We start from the raw sequence: 27587 nt of genomic DNA on the forward strand, positions 1-27587 counted from the left end.
CTCGGTGTGTGAGCCGCATTGTCTGAGCGTCTGGGTACTTCCTGCACGATGTCTGGCTCTCCGCAGCTGCTTGCCCCTCTGCGACTCAGCTCACTTCTCAAGGACTACTTTTCCCTTTTGGGGGGAACCATCCAGGGGTTCCCTTCCCCAGCCCCCGCAAAATCTTTACTCACCGCGGCATCCAAAGCCCCGCCGCCTCCGCTCGCGGTCAGGGAGGGGGGGAGCGGGCGGGGCCGCGCGGTCACGTGGGCCGCCAGGACCAATAGGCGCGCGGCTCGGGGTTGAGCTGAGGCTGGCGGCGCTTCTGTTGGGCAGTTGGACGTGGCCGGCGCTGAGGCCGCCAGGGAAGTAGCATTTAGTGGGACAAGTGAGGGGCGGCCTGGGTTCAGCGGTGGGAGTCCAACCGAAAGGAGGAGAGAATATCTGAGAAGGGGGACATCGCCCGCAAGCACAGCCTCCATCCCGTTCGCCACGCCCCAGCGCCCTGGGAGCTTGCCTTTTTTTCTTGAGGACCAGGCCATGGAGAACCAAGTCCAGCAGCTTCGACAAACTTTCCGGTCCGGCCGGTCGCGACCCCTGCGGTTCCGGCTGCAGCAGCTCGAGGCCCTGCGAAGGATGGTGCAGGAGCGCGAGAAGGACATCCTGTCTGCCATCGCCGCCGACCTGTGCAAGGTAAAAGCACGCGGAAGGAGGGGCGGGGATGCTAATCTCGTGAAGCCTTACTCCGGGGGCCAATTTCCGCCCGAACTTTTGCTTTTCTCTTTATTTCTGATTATGCAAGCACTGTTGGAATATTCTTCCCAGCAATACAGACAAAGCAAGATTCCTGTCGACTTTCCGATTCTCCTTATCCTCCAATCTTGCTTAGATCCAGCCCTAACTGTATCAACAGAGACCCTGGAAGTGCATGCGTTTCCTGAAGTTTGTAGTTCCTCTTCTGAGAATTTCTTTTTATATTCTTGCTCATATTTCTGTTGCACTTATGGTCCTTTTCCTTATGATTTGTAGGAACTTTTTGTATATTCTGGACGTCAAAAGTTTATCAACCTGACTTATAGCAGATATTTTGCTCCAGGTCTATTCTTATAACTTCGTTTTTAGTTTCTTCTGTAGACAGTGGTTTGGGGGTTATTATTTTTGCACTCAGATTTTTCTTCATTGCTCTGTGTATTCTTAGGTCTTTGCTCCTCAAATTCTGCACTGACTGTCTGACCTGGGGATCTTGTTAAACACAAATTATGGTTCAATAGGTCTGTGATGAAGACTTGAGATTGAAAGTTTCCAAGGAGATCTCCTGTGAGACTATACTGCCTTTTTTTGGAAGCACATTTTGAGTAGGAAAGTTTTAAGTAGTATTTAGGGTATATTTTTTTCTAATTTTCTATTGCTATAATTTTTTCTAATTTTCTAATATTTCTGTATTTTCTAATATTGCTTTCCTCTTGTTTTTGCTTTTTATGTACATCCCAGGGATAGCAAGGCTATCCCTGGGTTTGATTCTTCCTTCCTCAGTCAAAAACTATTTCAAGGAGTAGTAACAGTAGTAGCTATAGAATTTCCTTTGGAGTACTAATGGTGGAGAGGGACTGTGATATTAAATAAACAAAGTGGAGTAATTAAGATTCAGAACTGCTGTAAATCATTTATTCATTCTATAAGCTCCAAATATTTTTTTTTCTGTGTGTGTGTAAATACATGATTACTGAAGAAATATAGTAAGTTCCCATCTCTTAAGAGCTTTAAACTTAGTTGGGAAACAGAGCATACAGGTAAAATATGAGTATAGTTATAAACCAGTGTGTTAAAGGTGAAATATTAAGATACAGGTCAAAAGCATAACTGCTGTGGTAGTTAAAATGTGATCAAGGCAGAGCATTATTAATCAGGGAGGTCTCCTTGAGAGAGATAAATGTTTAAATTGAGTTTTAAAGGACTTAGATTAGTAAAAGGAGGTTTTAAAAGCATTGCATATATTGCATAGGGAGTTAATAAGTTCTAATAGAGGAGTTGGATTGCAAACCAGCTAGTTTGGTAACCCATTTGTTGTTACTATAGATGTACCTGGCCTGCAGCTTTTGACATTTATGTACAAGTCTATCCTACTCATTTTGTTAACTGAAAGTTAACTGCAATTCTCTTCTAACAGAGTGAATTCAATGCATACAGTCAGGAAGTCATTACTGTCCTTGGGGAAATTGATCTTATGTTGGGGAATCTTCATGAATGGGTTACCGCTAAACCAGTTAAGAAGAACCTGCTCACTATGATGGATGAGGCCTATATTCAACCAGAGCCTCTCGGAGTCATACTGATTATTGGAGCTTGGAACTACCCCTTCGTACTCACTATGCAACCACTGGTGGGAGCCATTGCTGCAGGTCTGGTGTCAGCTTATGTCTTTATACCTTTTTAGAGGGGATTATTCTCTCACATTGGTTATAAAGTAAGGATTGTGGCTAATTAAGTACATTTTCTTTGGTGGTTTGCCTTGGTTTATACCAGAAGTGTATCGAGAATTCATAAATATATACTTTTAAATGAGCTGCTGACAAGATTTGAATGAATGTTGTTTTGAAGTAACTGGGGAATGAACCTGTGAGACTGAAAGGCATCTGAGTCAATAGGTGCAGGAATTTGGGGTCAGGCATCCATATTTAATGTAGTTTCAATTGCTGGCTCTGGCCTTGGTTGTACCATCTGATTCTGTCTGACCAGTTTTCTTCAAACTGATAAAGGATCTGGGAGTAATACCAGCTTGGGTGTATACCACATGCCAAGAGATTGATTTCTTACTGTGGAAAATCCAGATTGTCAGCTTTATGTTGACATAGTCTATTTGCTCATTAATTCTAGGGTACAGAGTAGAATCCAAGAGCAGAATTAGGAGGAAAACATGATAGCTGGAGGAGTGGGAAAGGCTGGAGATGTATGAATTAAGGGGTTAGCAATAAAGAAGAAGAAAATAAAAAGGAAGAGAAAGTAAGACAAGCTCTGATGTTCCTTGATGAAGACCAGACTTAAAACACTGCAAAAATAATTGGAATACCTCACCTGTACATGAATATCATTTTGGTAGCCATTAAAATGACTAAAGTATTTGATATTACTGTTCTGATTTTTTATTTTGTTTAGGAAATGCTGTGATTATCAAGCCTTCGGAACTAAGTGAAAATACAGCCAAGATCTTGGCTAAGCTCCTCCCTCAGTATTTAGATCAGGTAAGAAAGTCTTGACCCATTTCAACACATCTGTTCATAGTGGAAGGTATACATTTGATTTTCCTGTATGTCATTGCTAGCTGGGGAATTGTTTGCAGTTTCCTTAAGCCTTCAACAATTGGCTTACTAAAAGAAGATAAGTTCCAAATTACACTGTGGAGAAACCTGTCTCTTGTAGTTACATAATATATTTAGGCTTGTGGCTTCGTAAGTATGCCAGATATTCTTCTACAGTATGGTGTTTGTGATTAATCCTTTGCACTATCATGATTTTTAGATGTTTTCATTTAATGAATTACTTAATGAGGGTCTAGCACTGTGCTGGCTGCTAGTTTATTTTTGTCACTGATAATCTCTTTTGTCTTAACAGAATATAATACTATATTATTATATAAGAGTACTTTTGCTTTTTAAAAGGGCACACTTGCTGCATGAAAACTACAGAAAGTGGATTCTCACTCTGAGTTAAAGTGCTGGCATGTCAGAGTATTCAAAGTCTGAATAAAGAAGATTCTTTATTCTCTTAAGAGCTTTAAACTTGGCTATGGGGTGATTTATTCCTTTGTCTGAATCAGAGGTTCTTGTGCTCTCCTAGGGAGAAAGATAGTCACAAATTTAGGACTGCTGAGTTCCAAATGAAATTGTTGTGGAATTCATTTAGCTTTCAACAAGACGACTTTAAAATATACTGCCTGAATTGTACATATTAATTTATAATGGCCTTGAGGCCAACTCTGGCTCTTGGAATAACATTGTTCTCTTTGTTATCTTATCACTGTCATGCCCACAGAACAATTTTGTTCTAATAGCTGTGGTTATCCAATCCAGAAGGATGAAATGGAAGATAATGAGATGTCAAGGATTGAGTAGGACATGGAGCCAAAAGACAGAAGATTAAGGTCCTGCTTTGTCCCTTACCAGGGGTAAACTCATTAGTAGTTGACTATCCAGGCAGGGAGGGAAATAAGGCTTTAGTTGCTTCAGTTAGCTTATTAGGCAGTCCATTACATATGCTGTGGACATGAAGCCACAGAAAAGTTAAAACTTGAAACATGTTGTGCAGTTAAACCATGAAATGAATGAGAACTAATTAGCCTTTTAAGGAGAAGGAAATCAAATGGAAACTTGAGGTCCACAAGTCAGCTTTTGCTTCATACTCAGAACTCAGAATCTTTTCAACATCTCCCTCTGTCTTCCTTCTTTGCCATTTATTCTCAGTCATTATTTTTCATGCTGTTATTGTCCAAAGTGGTCTCTCTTTTAGAGTAGCTACTAATAATAGCACAGTGCATCTAAAGGTTCAGTCCACACTGTCCATAGAAACTTTGTGAATTCTCCCACTAACAAATAAGAAGACTGAGGCTCAGAGATGTTCAGTAGCTTGCCTAAGGTCACACATGTCAGCGAGTAGCAGAACCCAGAATCTGTCTGAATATACTTCAAAAGTAAGCATTCTCAGTCCCATGTTATATATACTATTCATTCAGCAGACATGAACTTGGCTTCTTTCTTGGACTAAGTCCTATTCTACAAATAGATTAAGCCATGGACCTTGGACCTGTCATGTGGTCATTGATAGTAGCCACTTTCTCACCTAAGTCTTCAGCTTCTATACAACACCCTTTTCTCTCATGCATTTCCCTGGTCAGATTCAGCCATTTGCTCTTGTTTGTGTCTTCATTGCAAGCTTACATAGGAAAATAAAGGGTTCTTTTCATGTCTGTTTCATATAGGTTTTAAAGGTTCCCATGTACTAGCAGACACTATGTCTTTTCTTCCACTTGTCCTTGATCATGTCCCTCTTCCATCTTCACAGGCACTTGTCTCAGTCTCCTGGTTTTACTGAATGTTACATGTTTATATTGAAGAAGTTGCTGATGTTAGACAATAGGATTAAATTGGCAATGTAAGAGTTTATGTTTCTCTTTCTTTGAGGACCTATATGCTGTTGTTAATGGTGGAGTTGAGGAAACTACAGAGCTTCTGAAGCAGCGATTTGATCACATTCTCTATACGGGAAACACTGCAGTTGGAAAAATTGTCATGGAAGCTGCTGCCAAGTATCTGACCCCAGTGACACTTGAACTGGGAGGGAAGAGTCCATGTTACATTGATAAAGATTGTGACCTGGACGTTGTCTGCAGGTGAGTCTGGCTCTGGTTTCCTAATTTCCCCAGCACAATGGAGACTTTTCCTAGTACATTAATGTGAGCCTTTGCACTTGAACCCCATGCCTATGGTTCTAAGATAGGTCATTAAACTTTTGTGGTAATAGAAGCCTTTCACAAACTGTCTTTTGATGCCACTATCAGAAGTGATGAGCCATAGGTTCTGATGTTGTGTAGATGTCCTTAGGAATATTGGAAAAGTTCTTTGTTTTCTCAAGATTATAGTTAAATCTGGTGAGAAATTTTATTGTTCTTTTAGCCAGTGATCCAGTAAGTAGATAATCCAAAGTATTGTGTGTACCTAGTGAAATTTTTAAATTCTCAGTTGAAGAGGTATTTTGTTGATCTCTTAACTAAGATTTTTTTTTTTTTTTTTGATAGAAACCAGTACTTCTCCTCTTTTAACTTTGAATAGCATCTTGCAGTCAGGAACTAGAAAATACAAGGATTCAGGTTCTCGAGGGTTTGCTACCAGGAATTGCACGAACATAGAACTACCTCTGTGCTTTGGGTGGTGTGGCTTCCCTTTCAGAGATGGGGAGCCAAGAAGGAGGTGTGGTGGTGGGTCAGTGTTCCAGGATGGCTTCATAAATATAATCATAATCACCAGAATAAGAGAACCTCTGTCAACGAATGTTGTGGTCATGGCCTCTGTCCATACATAGAGTTTTTCGTCAGAGAGGGCTCCACATAGAGGCGAGTGGTCTTAGATCCTGACTGTGTCCTGCTTTACTGCCTGCACATCTTGCCAGCAGCAGCTATAGCCACAGCCAAAAGCAGCAGAGTCTGAAGCTAGCTCTTGTCATCCAGGACAGCCTTCTGACTGGAGATTAGAGGTAAAGAGGTGTTGGAAGTCTCTTTCTCCTTCTTGAGGCAGGCAATGACTTCACTGCTTTTCAAGTACTCTTTCATACGAGGTGACTTGAGAACCTTCCTGCCGCTTAGAATATTCTACCACAGAAGGAAAAAGTATTTTTATAAGTTCCAGACAACCAATTTAGAGATGAGTTTATTAATTTTTTAAAAAAGAGTACCAACTAAATATATGAATACATTTTGGTTGGAAAACATTCAAATGATACAAAGTATGTAACAAATGAAAATTTGAATTTTATAGCTAACCTAGGTTTTTTCCCTCAAGACGCATAACCTGGGGAAAATACATGAATTGTGGCCAAACCTGCATTGCTCCTGACTACATTCTCTGTGAAGCCTCCCTCCAGAGTCAAATAGTGCAGAAGATAAAGGAAACTGTGAAGGTCTGTGTTTAATATATTTGATTCTACTGATTTCAGCATATAAGGAATCATTGAACTATTTGCAGATGACATCCCTATCCCCCTCTCCCAGGAAATTTCCAGAAGCATATGTGCCTGAATTAACTTGTTAGCCAGTTAAAAATGCTCTGCATACCTTTTATAAGAATGGGCAATAGGAGCAGAGTTAGGTTGATGTAAATCCACTTAACTTGTCTTTTGATTTGTTGATTAATTGTGGTGTATTCTTAAAAAGAAAAAAGGTAAATAGCTAATTTTTTCTTTCCTTTTTTTTTTTTTTAAATTGGGAGTTGAACTCAGGGCCTTACACTTGCTAAGCAAGCACTCTACCACTGAGCCCTTTTTAAATTTTTGAGATAGGGTCTTGCCAAACTGTTGAGACTGGCCTTGAATTTGTAATCCTCCTGCCTCAACCTCCTGAGTCACTGGGATTACAGGTATGGACCATCCTGCCCAAGCTCTTTATCTGTACTTTTGAGAGAATGTTGCCAATCCCTTGAAGTATAACCAGAGACTTTTTGACATATTGGCCTTTGCTGGTTAAGGCTATCAGTTTTTGTATATGTAGAGGGCCTGGGGGTAAAGGGAGTGAGTTAAACAAATACCTACTTTGTAGAGTACCCTTTAGATGGTTATCAGTTTTATAGGATGTTTAAAGTAAAGTTCTGCATGAGGAAACTAAGGAAGGCTTCATGGTGTTATCCTGAGCTGAGATTTGAAAGAAAAATGTAGGATTTAAGTTGGTGGAATGCAATGGGTTCACCCATATTACTGAGTTCAGCAGTGGGAGGGGGTTGCTATGCACCCTTACTGAAAGAAATTGTTGGAATAATTGTTAAGTCAACCAGTGTTACTTGAACACTAGAAAGAAGCAACAAGAATTCCAAAGAAACATGTATGATCAGAGAAGGAAAATTGCATACCAGGGAGTTGAGGGAGGTAAGATAAGGTGCTAAGCTGGACATTAGTAATGGGACTCAAATATGAATCCAGACCAGGAGAACATGAAAGCTGGCCAGTTACCAGGGAATGTGGGTTGGAAGAAGAGTAATTGAAGGTACTTGTGAGATTGAAAACATTGGGAATTGGCAAATTGCTTGTTGAGTATGGTGATGAATTCAGTTTCAAAGGAATAGAGTCCCTTTGTCTTCCTTTGAGACATTTACACAATGTTTCTCAACTGAGCTTCATGTTAGAATCACTACAGAGCTGTTTAAAAATAGATTTTCAGTTCTTATCCTCCAAAGATTGAATCAGATTGTCTGGATCCTCCAGGTGGTTGTGTGATGCAATCAGCCCTGAAAACCACTGTTCGTGGCCTGGTCTTTGGGCCCAAGAACGTGCATTTCAGCAAGCTGCCAGGTGGTTCTGAAAGGGTAAAGTTTCTAAGCTGCAAAGCCTGAGTTAAAATGTAAAGGACCAGGCATTGTAAAGCTGCTTCTAAGCTGCAAAGCCTGAGTTAAAATGTAAAGGACTAGGCATTGTAAAGCTGCTTCTAAGCTGCAAAGCCTGAGTTAAAATGTAAAGGACCAGGTATTGTAAAGTTTCTAAACTGCACTCAAAACCTGAAATTCCTGTAGCTGTTAAAACAATTCCCGGGACTGCCCAGTAGATGTTCCCCCAGACCATTTAGTTGTTTAATAACCTAGGACCCTGTGCAGCTTGGTACATAGGCATCTCAGGGCCCAAACCAATCAGTTTGAATGTACCCCACTTCTTAGGACTGACCTATCACTCCCGCCCGACCTGTTCCCGCCAATGAATGTACTAATCATGTTTGGGAATTGTTGTTTGGTGATTTGTTAAAGGAGACTGTGGTGTATGTAAAGCCCCTGCCCTCCCTAAAAAAGTGTACTTAAGCACTGCTCAACCCCTGCTCGGGGCTCTTGGCCGCTCTTCCTTGTTGAGTGAGCCTGGAGCCCCAGCGCGCTGGATTGGATTCTCAATAAATCCCCTTTTGCTGTTGCATGAGCTGGTCTCTTGGTGGTCTCTTCCTCCAACGTTCGCGGGACCCTTACAGTTCCTGCCACTCAGACTTGAGAGTTGCTCTTGGTGGAGGGGGTGAATAATGTTCATTTTATTTGAGATTAAATCTGGAGCGCTCTCACAAGGCTTTGAAGTGATGCAGCAATTCAGTAGTTTTGGGTTTGTTTTACCCAATAAATATTGTGATTCTTTGACCTTGGTATTTACCAAAGCTGTATTTTGATCCTTCAAGTGGTTTCACTGTCATCCAGAGAAGATACAGGTCAATGAAATAGAGTAAGACTACTTCTCCAAAACCTGCTTCCACAATCATTCTAAGGGAAGCCCATAGGTAGATTGCAAGAGAACCTACTGGAACTATGGAAAATAATAGATCAGTTAGGGGGTATGTTTTATTTCTTACCCTAAACCTGCCAAAAAGCTTAAACTTATTGCTATTATACTACTACTAAATATTTGGGGGGTAGAGTGTTGGATTCTATGAGGATATAAAACCAGATTGATTTTCAGGCATGAGTGGATTTTGAACTCAGAGTAATTGAAAAATGAATTTGTGAAAATTAAATGCTTTTTTTATTTCAATAGGAATTTTATGGAGAAAACATAAAAGAATCTCCTGATTATGAAAGAATCATCAATCTTCGTCATTTTAAGAGGATACAAAGTTTGCTTGAAGGACAAAAGATAGCTTTTGGTGGGGAGACTGATGAGGCCACACGCTACATAGGTAATGGAAATTTACCTTTTTCTATGGGAAAATGTCAGTTTGACAGATTTTACTGACTATTACTTTATTGACCCTAAATAAACTATTATTTATACATAGCATTTCATTATTAAACTACTGAATTCTGCTTTCTAATATACCACTTTTCTTAAAAACTGTTTTTAAATGAATGTGCATATACATGTTTAATACCACTTGTGCTGCACCGTGAGAAGCAGAATAGAACTTTGTAATTTTCTTGCATTCGTGGATGGGAAAGTAGCACAAAGAAATAGCTGCATCAAAATTCCGCAGTTAGCCAATGCCATTGACAACAGCAAAAGTAATGTTTTGGTTTGTCATGCTTGACTTTATTATTTGTTTACCTTCTTGTGTTTTTTTTTTTGCTATAATTATGTATTACTTTGAATTTAAACACATTTTTCTAAAATAACATATAAAACAATTATATAACACATTTGTTGGCAAAGAATCTGCTCCAAATTGCTTTACTTTACCTCTCAAGAGTTAAGATGCTGCAAGAAACCAAAAAAAAAACAACTTTAAAAAAAAACAAAACTTGAAAGACTTAAGTAATAAGGAAAAAGTTATTCTCTTATAATAATCTGTCCTAGTCTGTCCTAGATTGTATAATTCAGTGGCTCAAGGGTACCTTAAAATCCCCTTTATCAGTCTTTCTCTTCTCCTGTCCTCTCCGTATCAGCTTTGCCCTCTTCTAGCTAATAAATGGCAAAGACAAGGGGCTATCATCTGTAGCTTTGTCTGACTGAGCTGGAGCTAGGTTACTGCGCCTGAGCATACAGCTATGCTGAGGAGTTGTGGGAGGCTCAAACAAGATTGGTTCTGTGACCCAAGGAAGACCTGGGCAGTGAATTTGGGGAAGCAGCTTATGTAGGAGTACTGCTGCAAAGTGCTGTCCTCAGCCACGCTGCCAAAAGAATTAAGTAGAAAGTAGGGATAAAGAAAAAGAGCCAACTTGTTATTTTCAAATGTCTTCTCTCTTTTTGTTTTTTAAATATTTATTTTTTAGTTATAGATGGACCCAATATCTTTATTTTATTTTTATGTGGTCTGAGGATTGAACCCAGTGCCTCATGCATGCTGGGTGAGTGTTCTTCCTCTGAGCCACAACCCCAGCCCAGATGTCTTCTCTTTTAGTTTTGATCCAGTTTATTAACAGGGTCTTCTTGAATACTGCTAATTGATGACTTTACCTTGCATGGATGCTGGGATACTCTGCACAGCTTCTTCAGCATTCATCTTGCTCTTCTTTCTTGTGCTCTTTCCCCATTGTAGACAAAATAGGGAATCTTCTTTTTTTTTAATATTTTTAGTTGTAGATGGACACGATATCTTTATTTATTCATTTATTTATTTACTTATTTAATGCAGTACTGAGAATTGAACCCAGTGCCTCACATGTGCTGGGCAAGCACTCTACCACTGAGGTTGTTTCTAATTTGTTGTAAAACAAATTATGGTTTATTTGTATATCAAAGTCCACCATGGGCTGGGATTGTGGCTCAGTGGTAGAGTGCTTGCTTAGCACAGGCGGGACCCAGGTTCAATTCTCGGCACCACATAAGAATAAAGGCATTGTGTTGTGTCCATCTACTAAAAAAAAAAAGAATTTCTCTCACTCTTTCTCTCTCTCAAAAAAAAAAAGTCCACCAAATGAATTCATATTCATAGCTTGTTGTTTTGGGTGATGAGGCCCTGGGGTTATCACTGCATCCCTCCCCTGCTCCCTGGGGTTAGATCTGAGTCCACAGGGGTGAGTGTCATAAGTCCTTTTGACTCACAAACACCTGTATAATAGGAAAACTTTCCACAACCCCAGCGCCAAAATAGGGAATCTTGACCACGTAAGTATGGTTTTCTAAATCTAACAGAGTTGTAATAATATGCATGAAACAACTTGAGTTAAGAAGAAGCAGTATTGGGCTGGGGATGTGGCTCAAGTGGTAGCGCGCTCGCCTGGTATGCGTGCGACCCGGGTTCCATCCTCAGCACCACATACCAACAAAGAAGAAGCAGTATGATGAAGAGCTGTCAATATTCCCACAAAGACCAGTTCAGGGAAAGATGTAACTATAACCTATGGTTAAATATGCATATGACCAGGAACATAATGTGAATAAGATGTATTTGGATATGTATCTTTCTCTTGATTTGCATAAGAGGTCCACTTGCTCTGAAGATTCTTAATTGCATAGATCTGTCACAAAACAAGGGCTGGCACATGATAAGAGGACTTTTTTTCCCCAGTAGATATGACTTGGGTGGGAGAGAGAGAAAGGTATGGGTAGGTGACTCAGTGAAACAAAAGTAAGATTAGAGTTTTGCATTTTTGTCTTCTACTTTAACATTTTCATTTTGTTTATTTTCTCTTTAGCCCCAACAGTACTTACTGATGTTGATCCTGAAACCAGAGTGATGCAAGAAGAAATTTTTGGACCAGTTCTTCCAATAGTGCCTGTGAAAAATGCAGATGAAGCCATAAATTTCATAAATAAACGTGAAAAGCCCCTGGCGCTCTATATATTTTCTCATAACAACAAGGTAAACTTTATGAAAAAAACAGCTCACTGTTTTGAATGACTGTTATGTTTATTGTATATCAAAGTCCACCAAATGAGTTTATTTTTTTATTTTTTATTTTTTTAAAGGTAGGTCTATTTTATTTATTTTATTTTTTACATTTATTTTTCAGTTGTAACTGGACACAATATCTTTATTGTATTTATTTTATTTTTATGTGGTGCTGAGAATCGAACCCAGGGCCTCGCACGTGCTAGACGAACGATCTACTGCTGAGCCACAATCCCAGCCCCCACCAAATGAGTTTATATTCATAGCTTGTTGTTTTGGGTGATGAGGCCCTGGGGTTATCCCTGCACCCTTCCCCTGCTCCCTGGGCTTAGATCTGAGTCCACAGGGATGAGTGTCATGAGTTATTTTGACTCACAAACACCTGTATAATTGGAAAACTTATAAGTACTAACATTCAGTGCTTTTGTGACACTAATCTTCCAGGCATTGCTGTATGAGAACCTGTCCTTGTAACCGAAATGGCATTCATAGCCACTCAGATGAGGCTAGGTAGGACACAGACCTTTGGCACCATCATATAAATAATTGTAATACTTTGGATTTCAGTTTCTCAAATTAAATTTCTTTTTTGTTAGAATGGGGAACCCATATCTTGTAGTCCAGCATCTGTGCCACTTTCTGCATGGCTCTCTCTTTTGTGTCTCTGGGTAATGGGCTACTGCTAAAAACCAGTGGCCTCTTTGTGGGCAAATAGGCTCAGGCACTCTCTGAAGAAGTGGGAGAAGAAAAAGGGGGAAGATGGGACTAGTCAGTCTGAAGAGTTCATAAGCCAGGTGTGTTCTGGATAGTTCTGCTGGTAAAAAATAGCAGTTTTTCTGTGACAGCTTCTGGAACTTGTGATGCTAACAAGACACCAATAGCTATAGATATTTGAAGTGAGACAAATATGCAGAGCCCAGACTGAGTTATTCACAGAACAATGATCTGTCATTTTGAGTGACCATGGATAGATAATGTGGTGAGTAGGAACTCTGAAACCTAAAGTCTCTTGGCCAGGGTGCAGCTGAGTGGGGAGTCCTGGGTCACCTGAGGTCACTACAGCCCATATTTGACATCTGCCATGAAGAACTCTCAAGGGTTTGTCGGCACTCAGGTGAAATGACACTAGTATAATGTCATGTCCTTTTTTGAATCTTAGGCCAGCCAACTATTTACTTCTTCAAAAATAGGATGCTAAACTTAAAATCTTAAATATCTTGCATTTCATAAAGATTAATACATTTTAATTGTATGCTACAATTTAGAGCAGATATTTTTAGATCTTTGGATTTTAATTTCTAGAAATCCAAAGATTTTAGAAATAATTTTTAAAAGTGGGATATAATCTGAACTGTCTGTTATAAAAGCCTTTTGCTCCTGTTTTGTAGAGAATTAAGTCTATGTGGCAGTCAAGTGAAAGCTCAGGGGTGCCTCCTGCAACGTATAGTTGAAACACTGGGAACCAGAAATGTTTTATGTTATTAATTTTTTTTAGATTTTAGAATATTTGCACATGCATAATGAGATATCTTAGGGATAGGACCCAAGTCTAAACACAGAATTCATTTATGTTTCATATACACATAGCCTACAGATAATTTATGCAGTGTTTTTAGTAATTCTGTGTTTGAAAGAGTTTCATAGCGTGGAATTGTCTACTTGCAGTGTCATATTGTCACTTAAAAAGTTTGGGATTTTGGAGCATTTCACTTCTGCTTTTCAGATTAGGATGCCCAACCTGTACTTGATAAGTGTCTGAGAAGTTAGATATCAACATGTTTGCTAAGTTAACCACAGTGTAGTTTGTTTTTATCCAATTGGCATGGTGTCCCTAGACTCAGGAACTCTTGCTGGCAGTTAAAGAATGTGTTTTCCTTCCACATGGTCCTACCTATGAGGAGCTCTGAGCACTCCCTGAGATGCAAGTGTCACTGATCTGGATGCCTTTGGTCTATTCCTTAGCTCATCAAACGCATGATTGATGAGACATCCAGCGGTGGTGTGACAGGCAATGATGTCATCATGCACTTCACTCTCAATTCTCTGCCTTTTGGAGGAGTGGGTAAATATCACTTTCTTTGTTCATAGTAAATTCAGAAGCTCTGCATTTCAACAGTTTTTTGTGCAGCCTGTTAAAGAGCTGATTGCTATAGGTCACTGCATGATTGTTCTCTTCTGAGAGAGACCTTCCCCAGCCATCCAGTTGACGGTAGTTTTCCTGATTCCTTGTACCCCAGGGTGAATCTGTCCTGTCACCACTTCCTGTCCTCACTAGCACTGGCCACACTTGTGGGTACTTTGTTCATTTCATTGCTTTACTTGTTTATTTTATTCCTATATTTAGGAAATTTGAGGACTAAGACTCCAGTCTCATTTAATGAGATTCTCTTTCTCTCTCCCTCTCTCTTTCTCTTTCTCTTTCTTTCTCTCTCAGTGAGCTAATGAAAGAAACATTTAGAATGTCAGAGAAGAGACAGCATTCAGAGGGTTTTCTGATATCCCTTTGTTTTCCACTCAAGGTAGTGTCAAGTATAATCAGCGAGTACCTGTATTGGGTCCTCAGCCCTCTGTTGGGGACGAGTGGCCTATGCTTGCCTGTCCTTCATTTGAAGAGAGTAAGATTCCCATGTTCTAGAGAAAATGAGCTGTGGACACAGCCTGGTCCTGGCCATTCCCTTTGGGATGTGATCTACCTCTCTCTCCCCCACATGAGATGATTGCCTGACCTTTTTATTTCTTTGGGATCTAAGTGGTAGATATCTCTGCTGTACAGTAGCAATAGTACAGAATAACCAATGTGGAAAAATTCTCACAATAATGAGCAAACTATAGAAGCAACTATCTTGAAAGCCCCTGGTTTATTTTCTCTGTATGTAATAATATAAATTACTCCATGGGATGAATAGCCAGTCTGGCAGGAACATCTGTTCCTGGTTAAGGAAACCTTGTTCCTTAGCCAAGGAGCACTGACTTGCTCCCATGAGTGCTACTGGTCCCTTCTGGGGATGTAAACAGCACCAGCACCCAGCACAATACTGATAATGGCATACGTGAGGAAGACTTGGGGAGAGACTAGGTAGACACTGCCAGATCCAGACTGGAGAGGGTGGTGGCAGAAGAGATAGGGGAACAGGAAGGAATATTTGGGGGGTCAAGCAGAATTTCCAGATGGAGTGTATTTGAAGGAACAGGTGAATGAAAGCAAGTTGGCTCCTGAGATTTTGGCTGGAACACTTATAGTTTTATAGCCCAAATTCTTAAAAGATCAGACTGTTGTCTCCAGATCCTCATCTCATCCCACAAGATTCTGTCCCCCACCGTGCTACTGCAGCAAATCTGCCATTGTTTCACATGATGTTACCAGTGCCCCATTTGCACATTTAATTAATTGGGTTTATTTCCTATCTCTGCTAGGTAACATGTCGCATCATCAATAATACCCTCTTTTTAAAAACAAAACAAACCTTCCTTCACCAATGCAAAAGCAATATGGGCTTTTTAAAAGAACTTGGACAAAATAGAAGAGCCTAAAAATTAAATTTAAATTATTCATAACCCCACATGTGAAAATAACTGATATATGTCTTGCACATATATGTGTACATGCATACACAGATTTAATGTTCTGTGCAAAGTAGTATCTTATTGTATGTGACAAGATAGTGTGAATGCTTTATGTCATGATTTTAGTAACTGTTCCATCATATGAATCTGGTAAATTTGTGTTACCAATTCCTTCAGTTATATTTTTGTGACCTCAAAGTTTTGGGTATTATAATTTTTTTGTAATATATTTGTGCAATCTGATTATTTCTTTAGAAAATATGTCTAGTATAATCACTGTTTTAAAAGTGCTTATATATTTCTTTCTTGAAGGAAATGCTTTTTTTTTCTAATTCTAGACGCAACATAGGCTTAATGGCAAAAAGCCTAAGCAGTTAAACAAAACACAGAATGATATAAGGAAACATGCAATAACCTCTCAGACATAGACACTTAATTATGTGTATAACACCAAAAGTTTTGGTATGTAGCTCAGCTTTTTCTTTAGAGTTGCTTTCAACACATCTTGCCATATATCCTTGCGAGTTGTATTATCACTATTTCTGTGAAAAGCGTAGGAATGTCCACTTCCTTATATCCCTAAACTGGATTATTCCATTACAAAATTGCTAGACCAAAAAGTGTCTCATTTTAATTTGAACTCCTGTCATAATTAGTGAGGATGAGCTAAAGATTCTTGTGAATTTCCTCTTTATGTCCTGAGATATTTGTTGTGATCACCTCTTTCTTATTGATTCATAAGTGGCCTTTTTTATAAGTAAGAAAAGTTAACTATATCTGTAACAAATTACTTCTTTCCAGATTGTAATTTGTCTGTCAGTTTTGTCTGTGATTTGAAACCTTTGTATAGTCAAATTTGTGAGGCCTCCAACTTCTAATTTGGCTTAGAAAGTCTTTCCTACTTTAGCATTATAGATATTCTTGTGTAGTTTCCTTAAATTCCCTAATTTTCTTTTTATGTTTTAACTATGGGTTTAATTTTGGAATGTTTTATAAGAAAGAATGCACCTTTATTTTTTTCCAAAGAGTAAGTTTGTGCTGGGACCATTTTTTGTCATAATTATCCTTCTATCATCTATATTCAATAAAAACAATTACTTGGGTCATTTTTACATTTCCTATTTGCTTCCTTAAATTTTTGCTTATCTTTCCCTGGACCAATATGCCAGTTTTAATTATAATAGCTTTATAGTTAGCTATGTAGTTAGCATATCAAATGTGCTTATTATCTGCCAAGAGTTGAGTCTATGCATTTTAGAGACCAGTAGCTAGTAAATAGTAGAACCAGGAGCTGAGCCCAAATTTCCTGTCTCTAAAACTCATACATGCAACCAATCGAGTAGTTTACTCCTCAGGAACAATTCTGCTCAATATCTAAAAGTATATCCCTTGTGGATATTATTATCTAGTGTTTTCTTGCCTATCACCTAGGCAAGATGAACTTTAAAATCAGTCACCATCTCCTCCTACTCAAAGAGAAAAAAATACCTTTGAGATTTCCTGGAATTTTTATTAAAATTGCTTTAATCTTAACAAATTATATTGGGAAGAATTTAGATCTTTAAAATATGGAGTCTTAAGGGGAAAGTGTTCCATCTCTTCATTTATATAGATGTTTTATGTCGTCAGTAACACTTCGTAGTTTTCTTTATGTGGCTTTTTACCTTTAATTTTAAGTATTTTTCACGCCATTTTTCTTCCTTAAGTTCTTTATACATTTTCCCCCATTTCCTTCCTACCTTGGTCATGCCTTTGGCTGGACCCTCAGCCTCTGCTCTTCCTCAGTTTTAGGGTTTCTCGGGGTTTAGTCCAGTCTTGCTTCCTGAACGATCTGTCCCTTCTTGTAGCTTCAGCTACCACTTCACCTACAGCCTGGCCCTAATAAACTGCCCCTTGTCTTCCAGTTGCCTGGCCCAATTTCACTGTGTCATGTACCTGCCATTCTCCCTGCCCAGCACATGTGTCTCCCCTTGCATCTCTCAGTCTGTTGTACCCATAATGAGTTAGAAAAGTAGAAACTTTCACAGAACTGGCTTCTTAGAGGGCAGAGTTTTCACTTACTTATTCTCACCCAGCTGCATAACCCTGTCACCCTAATCTTTGTCACTACTCAGGGGCTTGGAGGAAGCAAGTGGGTAAATGGAGTCATGGATAAATAGAGCCATATTGGGATGATAGGAGAAGAGTCTGACATGTTCTGGCTTTGCCACTCAACAGCCACATGACCTTAGGCAGGTTAATTAACCCTGTGAGCTCCCTTTCCCTTTCTAGAAACTGAACTGATAAAACTCAATACAGTACTGATGAGGTGAGACTTACAGAGAATCTATTTAAACTTTTCACATGGTCCCTGCTACCCAAGAAGGACTACAGATCCTTTTCTTGCTCTTGGAAAGCATCCTGGTTGAAAGGGAGGTTGATTGTGCTGAAGACAAAACTGGGGAGGATTTCTTGAAAAGAGACATTTGCTGGCAGAGAAATTCAGTGTGGGCATTCATGCAGCAGGGATTGCATGTAGGTGAGAGGAGTAGCCCAGGTCACCTCCAGTGAAAACTGTTTTGTCTCTTTTCTCTTTTCAGGTTCCAGTGGGATGGGGGCTTATCACGGAAAACATAGTTTTGATACTTTTTCTCATCAACGTCCCTGTTTATTGAAAAGTTTAAAGAGAGAAGGTGCTAACAAACTCAGGTATCCTCCCAACAGCCAGTCAAAGGTGGATTGGGCAAAATTTTTCGTGCTGAAACAGTTCAACAAAGGAAAACTCGGGCTTCTGTTGCTCACTTTCCTGGGTGTGGTGGCAGCAGTGATTATCAAGGTGAGTCCCCTTTTTCCTCAGGAGCTGCCGGTTCTGGTCCTGCCCCAGTGGCTGCCACCTTTACTTCTTTTCTCCTGTCTTAGACCTTCTCTAGTTTTATAAATTAATTCTATCAAGACTCTACATAAACTTTTAGTGTCTCAGACAGGTTCAGTGTCCAGCTTCTTGTTTTTATGAATAAAGTTCTTGGCACACACCCATACCCACTTCTCATCTTTGCCTGCTTTCCTGATACTATGGCAGAGTTGAATAGTTGTGATAGAGATTGACCAAAACTTTAACGAAAAAGTTTGCTGACCTCTGGCCTAAGAGTTTAAAATACTGGAACTTGCTTACAGAGTCCTGAGCTGTCTAAACCTTTGATCCTTATGGTACCCAACTTCCCTCTTCAGCTTCAGTTTCACTCTTGAATGTGCATGAACTCAGCGCGTCACGGGGATGGGAGAATGCATTCTGTGGTGGAGAGTAGTGGTGAAGGATATTTTATGAGGCTTGAGTGTTTTCCCCATAATTAACTACTAGATAATGTTTGACTTTGTTGATTGGTTGTTCTAGAGATGGGCTTAGCAAGAGGCCCTTGAGAAAGCTGCCTTCTCCAGGCAGTTTGTGTGTATTTGGTGTGAAGGAGAAAATCTATGGGGTTGAAAGTTAGAATGGAATGGGGGAAGGCACCTGTGTCATTGTATCCCCCGGCCAGCCAAGGAAATTCATTGAAAACATTGACAACTTCCAATGAAGAATGGGCATGAAAGAGAGGCAAGATTCAAGTATTTAATGGAAATTACTATATTTATATCAATGTTTTGTGTGAAATTTAAAGGAGGGTTGGCTTGTCTTACAGTAGCACAGTTTTGGTGGAACTGGAGATACCAGATACATTTGAAATCATTTGGGTTTTCTCAGAAATACCGAGCTGTGCTGAGGAGAAAGGCCCTGTTGATTTGTCTGGTAGTTCACAGACTGCATTGGTCCAATAAACAGTGATGGACAGGACATTTCAAATCCAACTCTGTCTTTTAAGAGTGAGGTAGGAACTCCTTATTTTCTTTCTATGCATATGGTAGGCCAAGTTTTTGGGTATATTTTTGTTTTGTTTTTTAGTACTTGTTTTTCTCCAACTGGAGGCTGAGGGTTACTGAAAGTAGAGTGTTTAAACTTACCTGTGTAGTTTCAGACTTTGCCGAGAGTATTGAAGTGTTAAAATTCACCTTACTCGCAGATTTAAATAGGACAGGGTGGGTCACTAGGAATCTAAGAGAAATGTATAGGGGCAACTGCTGAGCCTACATCATTTCTAGAAAAAGAATGACCATCTATGAGCCTCATTTCTGTTCCCTACACACTCAGCTTTCCTGGAGGAAGGGCCAGCTCTTTCAGACCTGTAGTCACCATTGAACTCCATTTCATTATTTAAGAATAATTTTTAAATCATTTGGTTGTGCAGATTAGCTTTGAGTTTTTAAAAAAGTTTGACTTTGGAATTCATAGTGACAATGTATTGAATCAAACATAACTTGCAATTTAGAAAGTTTCTACTTTTCCTTCTATAATCATCCCTAGAGTGGAGATGTGGTTGGAGCCAGGCTTTGGTTTCTGGTTCTTATCTGCCTGTTTTGCTCTTCTCCTGAGACAATGATCCCCTAGCCTCATATGCATCTTGATCGGGGTGTAATTTTTCAGCCTATTGGACAATATGGAAAACCAGGCTGGGTCTGTGCTCCCCAGGCTCGCCCTGTCTCCAGAAGGCTTGCCCAGGTGCAGTGTACTGTACCAAGTAGGTTTGAATTCACAAGAAGGGTTTGGCAGTCAGGTCTTCCTCTGTGCAGATCTAGAGAAGCAATAACATATAGAATCCTTTAGCTGGGAACAAGAATTTGTGAGTTTGATTCTTGGCTCAGTTATTGGCTTAATTGACTTTGATCAAGGTCTTTCCTGAGCCCTCACTTGGGCCTGAGCTATACAGTGCAGAAGTGGGCATTGGTGACTTTCTAAGCTACTTTGAACTCTCTCTCCTTACTACTAACTGACACATTTGTTGTTGTTTTTTTTTTTTTTTTTGATTCACTATTGGTAGGACCAGTGAAATTTGATTTTCTTTGCCTCTTTGCTTCCTTCTCTGCTCTGGTTTCTGAGATTTTAATTTTTTTTTTTATCAAATCATGTTTAATTTTAAATGAATGAGTGAATCTATATTGTGTATTTACTTAAGTTTTTTTGTATTTACTTTAAGTTCTTTTTTTTTTAACTTTTAATTGACATAATGTACACATTTATGGGATGTACGGTGTGTCATTTCAACACTTGTACAATTTTTTTTTCTGTACTGGGGATTGAACCCCAGTATGTTTTATCACCGAGCCATAGCCCCAGTCCTTTTTATTTTTTTATTTTGAGGCAAAGTTACTTGCCAAATTACTGAGGCTGGTCTCAAACTTGAGACCCTATTGCTTCATCCTCCTTAGTTGCTGAGATTATAGGCATGTACTACCACATCTAGCTACTGGTACACAATTTTTTTAAAAAAATTTGTTTTAGTTGTAGTTGGACACAATACCTTTATTTTATTTTTATGTGGTACTGAGGATCGAACCCAATGCCCCTCACATGCTAGGCGAGCACTCTTCTGCTGTTCCACAGTCCCAGCCCCTGTACACAATTTTTAATGATAAGATCAGGGCAGCTGGTGTCTGTCATCTCATATTTATCATTGCTTTGTGTTAGGAACATTCAAAGTCCTATTAGCTTTTTTGAAATATACATTTAGTTGTTGTGAATTATAATTCGATAAGCCTTCATTTATTGTAATCATAAACATTTTTCCGAAATGGCTTTTCTGCACTTAATAGTTTACTCATTTTGTTTGATGTTTGATTTCATTTTATTAATTTACTAGAGTCAGAATGAATTTGGAACATAAGTCCACAAAGTAAAGTTCAAAAAAAGCTTATAAACTACAGAAAGCATCATAGGTGGTCTGAGTTTGAAGGGTGGAAAAACATCATAGGTCCAAGTTGATAAATGCCATTGGCCTTTTACAATTAATAGGATCGCACTTCAGTGGCTTCAGTGGATGGAATAACTTCATTCCTGTTTCTGAATTTAGAAACAAGTTTGCATATCAGTTTTCAAATCGTACAGATTTCAGCTTCCTGCTTTCAGTGCCAGCATAATAGATGAGTGTTTTCAGCCCCAGCTTTTACCTACATGCTGATTCTGAATAGAATACAGCCCGTCTTGCTATTGTTACTGTTGAGGAAGGGTGTGACCCTGGGTCTTCAGTTGAAACCACACTTAGACTTCATAAGGATGCATAGCTATCTTTATTGTACAATACATTTAAGAGTCTCTTAAGATAGGGGGTATTTAACTGTGTTCCAAGACTGGTTGTGGGTGACTTTTAAATCAGTTGAGTAACCTAAACCACTTTCTCCTCTTTCCAGGCTGGATACTACTGAAGAATGAGTCTATTCAACCTCTTCTACTGAATTATTCCTCTATAAATGGCTAATGAACTGATAATTTTTCACTCCTACCAAAATCAGAAAATATGCAAATATGCCATGATGAAACCTAAAAGTCATTACCACTCACCTTTAATAAAACTTGCCATTTCAGCCAAGTCCTGACATTCCCCAATAATAAGAATAGTTAGAGAATTTATTCTAGATTGTGCTAGGGGCAGGAATGTGTTTGGCTAAATCCAGACTCCTTGAAGACTTGAACTTGCTCAGCGACTTTCATTCCAATTCATAGGACATCCAATCCCCTGCCCCTGCTGCCGCCATCACTGGGTGAAGCTTTCAAGAGCTCAGTACTGCCCATGGCTACCAGTAGTCCTCTGTAGTACAGAGAGGAAAGGTTAGTTATTCCCAGTTCCCTTTGAAGTTTGCTACACTAAAATTGGGTTGGGGGAGCAAGGCTGGGGTAGAGGTTTCCCCTCATCCATTGGGACTTGAGAACTTGACTTCCAGCAGTTAGAGCTCTTCATCCTTTTTCATTCGTACTCTATCATCTGCAGGTAATTGGTTGCTACAGTCTGCAGGGTTATCCATAAATTTTCTTTGTGAATAATATCACTCAAAATGTCTTGTAAGCTCTAGGGGCTTGCTAGAAAATCCTTGCCAGTTTCATGCAAGTATCACCTGTCTTTCACATAACGTTGGACTTACATCTTATTGAAACCTAACTAGCACTTTTTAAAATGCTCTGATTAAAGTACATGTGAAAATATTGCCATGAGCAGTAGCATATGCCTGTAATTCCAGCCACTTAGGAGGCTAAGACAGAGGATTGCTTAAGTGCAGAAGTTCTCAGCCAGCCTAGGCAACATGGTGGTCCCACCTGCAAATAGTCTTCTCAGGACCCTAAAGTTGCAAGTCAGTGATCTTTAAGGGCAAGATTTAATCATCTAATTTCTAGAGTACCAAACAAGTAAATTTCACTCTTTTAAACCTCAGAGAGGTTCCTTTCTATTCTATTCAGCTTGCAGGACTTAAAATGGGGGAATCATTTCCTGTCACAAAAAAAAAGAGGCCTTGGATATTAGGACTTTGGGGCTTGAGAGCTTCATAGGGAAGAGAGAGTGGATAATATAGAGAAGTTTAGAGAATGCTGTTTAAGTGAGTTGGCCATACTAAAAAGAATGGAAAAGGGTAAGAGGATCTCCTGAACAAATGGTCAGATCTTCTCACTAGAGCCTTGTATCACCAAGGCCTGAAGTCCCTCATCCAAGAGGGAAAGTGCCAAAGGAGGTCTATGTGGAACGGGGTGTTCTCTCCAGGGAGTGCTATGCTGTGCCTTGGAGCTCCTGGTTGCAGGATCTCAGTTCCTTTCCTTGAATTTGAAAGAGACTTGGCCCACTCAATGAAAAAAATGTAATTTGCACTATCAAATGTATAATCAATTTTGTTAAATAATCTGTTCCATTAAGGCTGTCTGTAGTATGGTATATCTTTATCATCTCACAAGGTGTCAAGAATTAATCACTAGCCTAATTTAGGAAAACAGTTACTTAAACTGTGGTTCTGATAGAATGATCAATCATAGAATATATTACATAAAATTTCAATATGGAATTCTCATTTAGTACGTTGTATTTTGTAATTTCTAGTTAAGCTAAATTATTGGCTTATCTACTAATATACTCTCTAAAATAAATGGTTATATTTCATAAAATTGACACGAATTTTGATATCATTTTTCATGTGGAACCTCGGACATGCCCTGTTGGAGATGATCCTTTGATCGTAAGTTTACTTCATTTTTTTGCTCTTGTCTACCAAAGGTGGTATTTGTTAATTTTCTTTATTGTGCTTTCTCATTTTAAATTCTTAGCCAAGAAAATTTTCTCAGACTTTGGTTTCTGGTTACTTGGGGTGGAGTTGGGGGGGCGGGTGCAGAGAGGGAGAGGGAGAAGGAGAAGAGAGATACTGATTGGTGGCTACCTGTGGCCTGATTCACCATTGAACCCAAAGATGTTCACCAATTCCAGGCCTCAAAAGCACCCAGGAATTTGGATCAGCACTGGATCCCATCCTGAGGCTCTGTGGCAAAATCATCTTTACTGCTCTGGTTTATATCATATCACTGCTGTAAGAAAAAAAAAAACTGCAATGTGAGCGAGTACTTCTCCAGGTCCGTGATATTGAAAATGTTAGTGGGATGAAAGACTGCAGATTCACAGACAACCCCTGCCCCAGCCAGGGCCTTACAGCATCCGTGTCTGCAGGGGGCTGAGGGGTCCCCTGGGCAGGACACACTGCCCGCTTCTCAGAGGGTTTATAGAGGCTCTATGAACAGACAGGCAACAGGCTGTGCCTAGAACAAGTCTAGGCACAACTTGTAATGTTAGTGGGTTTTGCAATTTTTGTTTTATTTGAATCTTTAATTTGAAGCCATTTATATTCTGTGTGCTGTGCTGTGTGTGTGTGTGTGTGTGTGTGTGTGTGTGTGTGTGTTTTACTGGGAGTAAACCCAGAGGTGTTCTATGAATGAGATGCATCCCCAGCTCCTTTTATTTTTTGAGACAGGGTCCAAGTTGAGAAGTGAAAGCTGCCTGCTTAAAACACTTATCCAAGAGGATGATGGGCAAGTCATTTCATTACCTTATCTAAAATCCAAGCACACTCATGGGTACTTATCTGGTTTCAGGCTAGTCGGGTTGAGCTTTTTACTTTGTTTGATTTTCAGTAGGTCAGCCATTGCAGAAAGGCTTGGGTTTTACATTTCTCTTTGTAACTATGGAGGGTGCTTATACTGGCCAACCACAATGTCAGGAATAGAGGCTGAGGCTCCAGTGGCCCCTTCACATTCCCCCCAGCTTACACCCCAGACCACTGCTGCTGCCAAGTCCTGATGCATTCAGGCACTTCCAGCTGAACAGTCACTACCCATGCTGGTCAGGGGCAACCGACTCACTCACCTCCTCTGCAGCTAGCTTTCTGTCCAACTGGAAGGGATAGGTTTAAAAAAAAAAAAAAAAGTAAAAAGTGTCACAGGCCAGCATTCCTATCCAGAGGCCTGTTGGAGACAAGTGCCAAAGTACATGTCAGGTTACCACCCCAAGCCTCTACTGACTTCCTCCCACCACATGCCACAATTCTCATTCCAATCACAAAGATTAGCAGAGTGCCCAGAGGGAGCAGATGATGCAACGTATACTTCAGCCATCACAGTGGCTCCAAAAGGATTGCTTCCCAGGGACTGTGCTGTAGGTATGCTGGGAGAGTGACAAGGGACAAGAGCCCCAACAGTTTACATGGCATTGCTTTATTTGTATCACTTAATTCAAAGCCTGAGGAGGCTGTCATAGGGAGACCTGATCTATGCATGAACATAGAATAGTGTGTTTTAGACAAAGATCCCGAGTCCCCACACTTAACCTTCTAGTGTTTTAACTCACTAGAACGTAAAGGTGGAACCAGTGGCCAACCACCAGCTGGTCTGGGAGACAGGACTAACTTCACATGGGGAAGACATGGTATATTGGCTTCCTGCAGCTGTTCTAGCAATGACTGCAAACATTATTTTACAGTTCTGTAGGTTAGAAGTTCAAAGTGGGTCTCATTGTATGTCAAGGACTGTCTTCTGCTAGATTCCTCAGGTTAAATCTTTTTCTGCCTGTTCCAACTTCTAGAAGCTGCCTGCATTCCTTGACCTGTGGCCCCATAACGCCAACTTCTTCCACCCTCACATCTTGGGCTCTGGCCATCCCACTTCCTTATAAAGATCTTTATGATTAGATAAGGTGGTTTACACCTGTAAGTACCCATGAGTGTGCTTGGATTTTAGATAAGGTGGTTCACACCTATAATCCCAGCAGCTCAAGGGAGCTGAGGCAGGAGGATCTTGAGTTTGAGGTCAGCCTCCCTCAGCAACCCATCGAGTGTCTAAGTAACTTAGTGAGACCCTGTCTCAAAATAAAAATAAAATGGTCTGAGGATGTGGCTCAGTGATTAAGCACCCCTGAGTTCAATCCTTGGTACCCTCCCCCCACCAAAAAAAAAAAAAAACCCTTCATGATTATTTTGAACCCATCTGGATAATCCAGAATAATCTTTGTATCTCAAGATTCTTATCACATCTGCAATGTCCCATTTGCTATATGATACTCAGGTTCTGAATATTGGGATGTGGATATCTTTGGGGGCCTTTATTCTGTCTACCACATGTGGCAAGATAGGTGGTATCTTAGTCCATATACAATAGGCAGCCCTTGCCCATTGAAGTCCATGAGCATGTCTCATCTCACAAACAAAAACTGCTTTGCAAAAAGTACTAACTCTTTGCTTTATTTGGTTAATCTTTTTCTCCCAATTTGATCCCAGATGAAATAAACCAAAGAACTACAGACATAGTTTATGTCGAATGGCACTATTTATCAGTAGTATTTGGTTATCTTTAATTAAAATGAAGGATAGGTAGGATCTTGTTTTGCTTTTACACATTTGCGCAGGTAGTCAATGCATGGAGGAGAGATGTGTGCGTCTTGAACAATGAAATATAATGTGCACATTTCTGGGTTTCATATATCATGACATAGAGGATGATTTGGGGGGGGGTTAAAAAAAAAAAGTTCTCCCAAATTATGACTGACATACTCTGGACCAGTATTTCTTATCCAGAGATGATTTTGCCCCCAGGAGACATTTGGCAGAGACACTTTTGGTTGTCACAACAAGGGGATGCTACTGGTGTCTAATGGATAGATACCAAGGATGCGGCTAAAATCCTGCAATGCACAGGAAAGCCCCCATAACAAAAAGTTACCTGGTCTAAACACCAGTAGTGACGAGGCTGAGAAACCTGGTGAGCGTTGTGAATTAAAGTGGCAATTTTAATGGCAGGCAGTTGTAATGGTGGCCCTGCAAAACTGAGGTTTTAGGCCCATTTTAGAGAAGCCATGGGCCAGGGGACTAGAGAGGGATTTAATAGGGAATTTCATGAAGTTAAATAGCTGGGACTGGGGCTAAGTTATCAGCATATCCCATGTTGAATGGAGGCTGTGCTTCTGTGGGGGAGAGGCCAGAGCAGGCTGCAGCCTCCCACATGTCCTTGGATAGTGAAGATGACACATGTGGCAAAAGAAACGAGGACCCAGAAGAAATTAAAAGCTGGGGCAGACCTGAAAACAGTCCAGTTTTCAAGGTGTCTCCAGCCCACACACTGGTCCTTCTGCAGAGAATGGAAGCCTTACTAGCTAAAGTGTTTGAACACAATCTTTTACTAATAATTGACTGAAAGCTATAGTTAGCAGATGAGAAAAAAAAAATTCTGGGCAGAGAGCTCAGCAACTGCCCAATGTAGAGGAGACAGGAGTCACAGAATTAGTCCAGGAAAAATATTAAGCAACCAACATGATAACAGTCCTGGGGTAAAAGGTCACACAAACTCTCCAGGTCAGAGGCCCCAAAATAAACCTCAATAGATTAGAGAGGGCTGGATTCATACAAAGTACGCCCTCTTACCACATAGAAATACCTACCAGGAAGAAATCTCCAAATATTTGGAAATTAAGTAATATGCTTTGAAGCCCATGGATCAAAAAATACATCACAATAGATATGTAGAAAGTTTGAACTCAATGAAAAGAAAAATGTATTAGGTGCAATGTTTACAGGGAAATGTATAGTCGTATTTTTTTATCGTTACTGTTTATTTTTGCCATTCTAAGAAATAAACCCAGAGGCAGTTGACCACTTGAGCTACCTCCCCAGCCCTTTTTTATATTTTATTTTGAGA

General features: G+C 39.8%; 1 protein-coding gene across 5 annotated transcripts in view; it reads left to right on the plus strand.

The window, feature by feature from the left end:
• The first annotated feature begins 279 nt into the window (after positions 1 to 279).
• The window catches only part of Aldh3a2 (aldehyde dehydrogenase 3 family member A2), a 52586-nt gene continuing 25278 nt past the window's right edge, over positions 280 to 27587 (plus strand). For 4 of the 5 annotated variants that reach the window (XM_078042994.1, XM_078042995.1, XM_078042996.1 and 1 more), the window contains exons 1-11: positions 280 to 672; positions 2147 to 2378; positions 3133 to 3218; positions 5154 to 5362; positions 6528 to 6645; positions 9235 to 9376; positions 11772 to 11938; positions 13931 to 14030; positions 18112 to 18347; positions 19251 to 19374; positions 21788 to 23593. In XM_078042994.1, the coding sequence (XP_077899120.1) occupies positions 520 to 672; positions 2147 to 2378; positions 3133 to 3218; positions 5154 to 5362; positions 6528 to 6645; positions 9235 to 9376; positions 11772 to 11938; positions 13931 to 14030; positions 18112 to 18347; positions 19251 to 19331 (1524 nt within the window). In that variant the 5' untranslated portion in view covers positions 280 to 519 and the 3' untranslated portion in view covers positions 19332 to 19374; positions 21788 to 23593. The remainder of the gene's footprint in view (positions 673 to 2146; positions 2379 to 3132; positions 3219 to 5153; positions 5363 to 6527; positions 6646 to 9234; positions 9377 to 11771; positions 11939 to 13930; positions 14031 to 18111; positions 18348 to 19250; positions 19375 to 21787; positions 23594 to 27587) is intronic. The other variant, XM_078042997.1, reaches the window with a different exon arrangement.

This window comes from Ictidomys tridecemlineatus, chromosome 3 (assembly GCF_052094955.1).
Source record: "Ictidomys tridecemlineatus isolate mIctTri1 chromosome 3, mIctTri1.hap1, whole genome shotgun sequence".
Lineage (NCBI taxonomy): Eukaryota > Metazoa > Chordata > Mammalia > Rodentia > Sciuridae > Ictidomys > Ictidomys tridecemlineatus.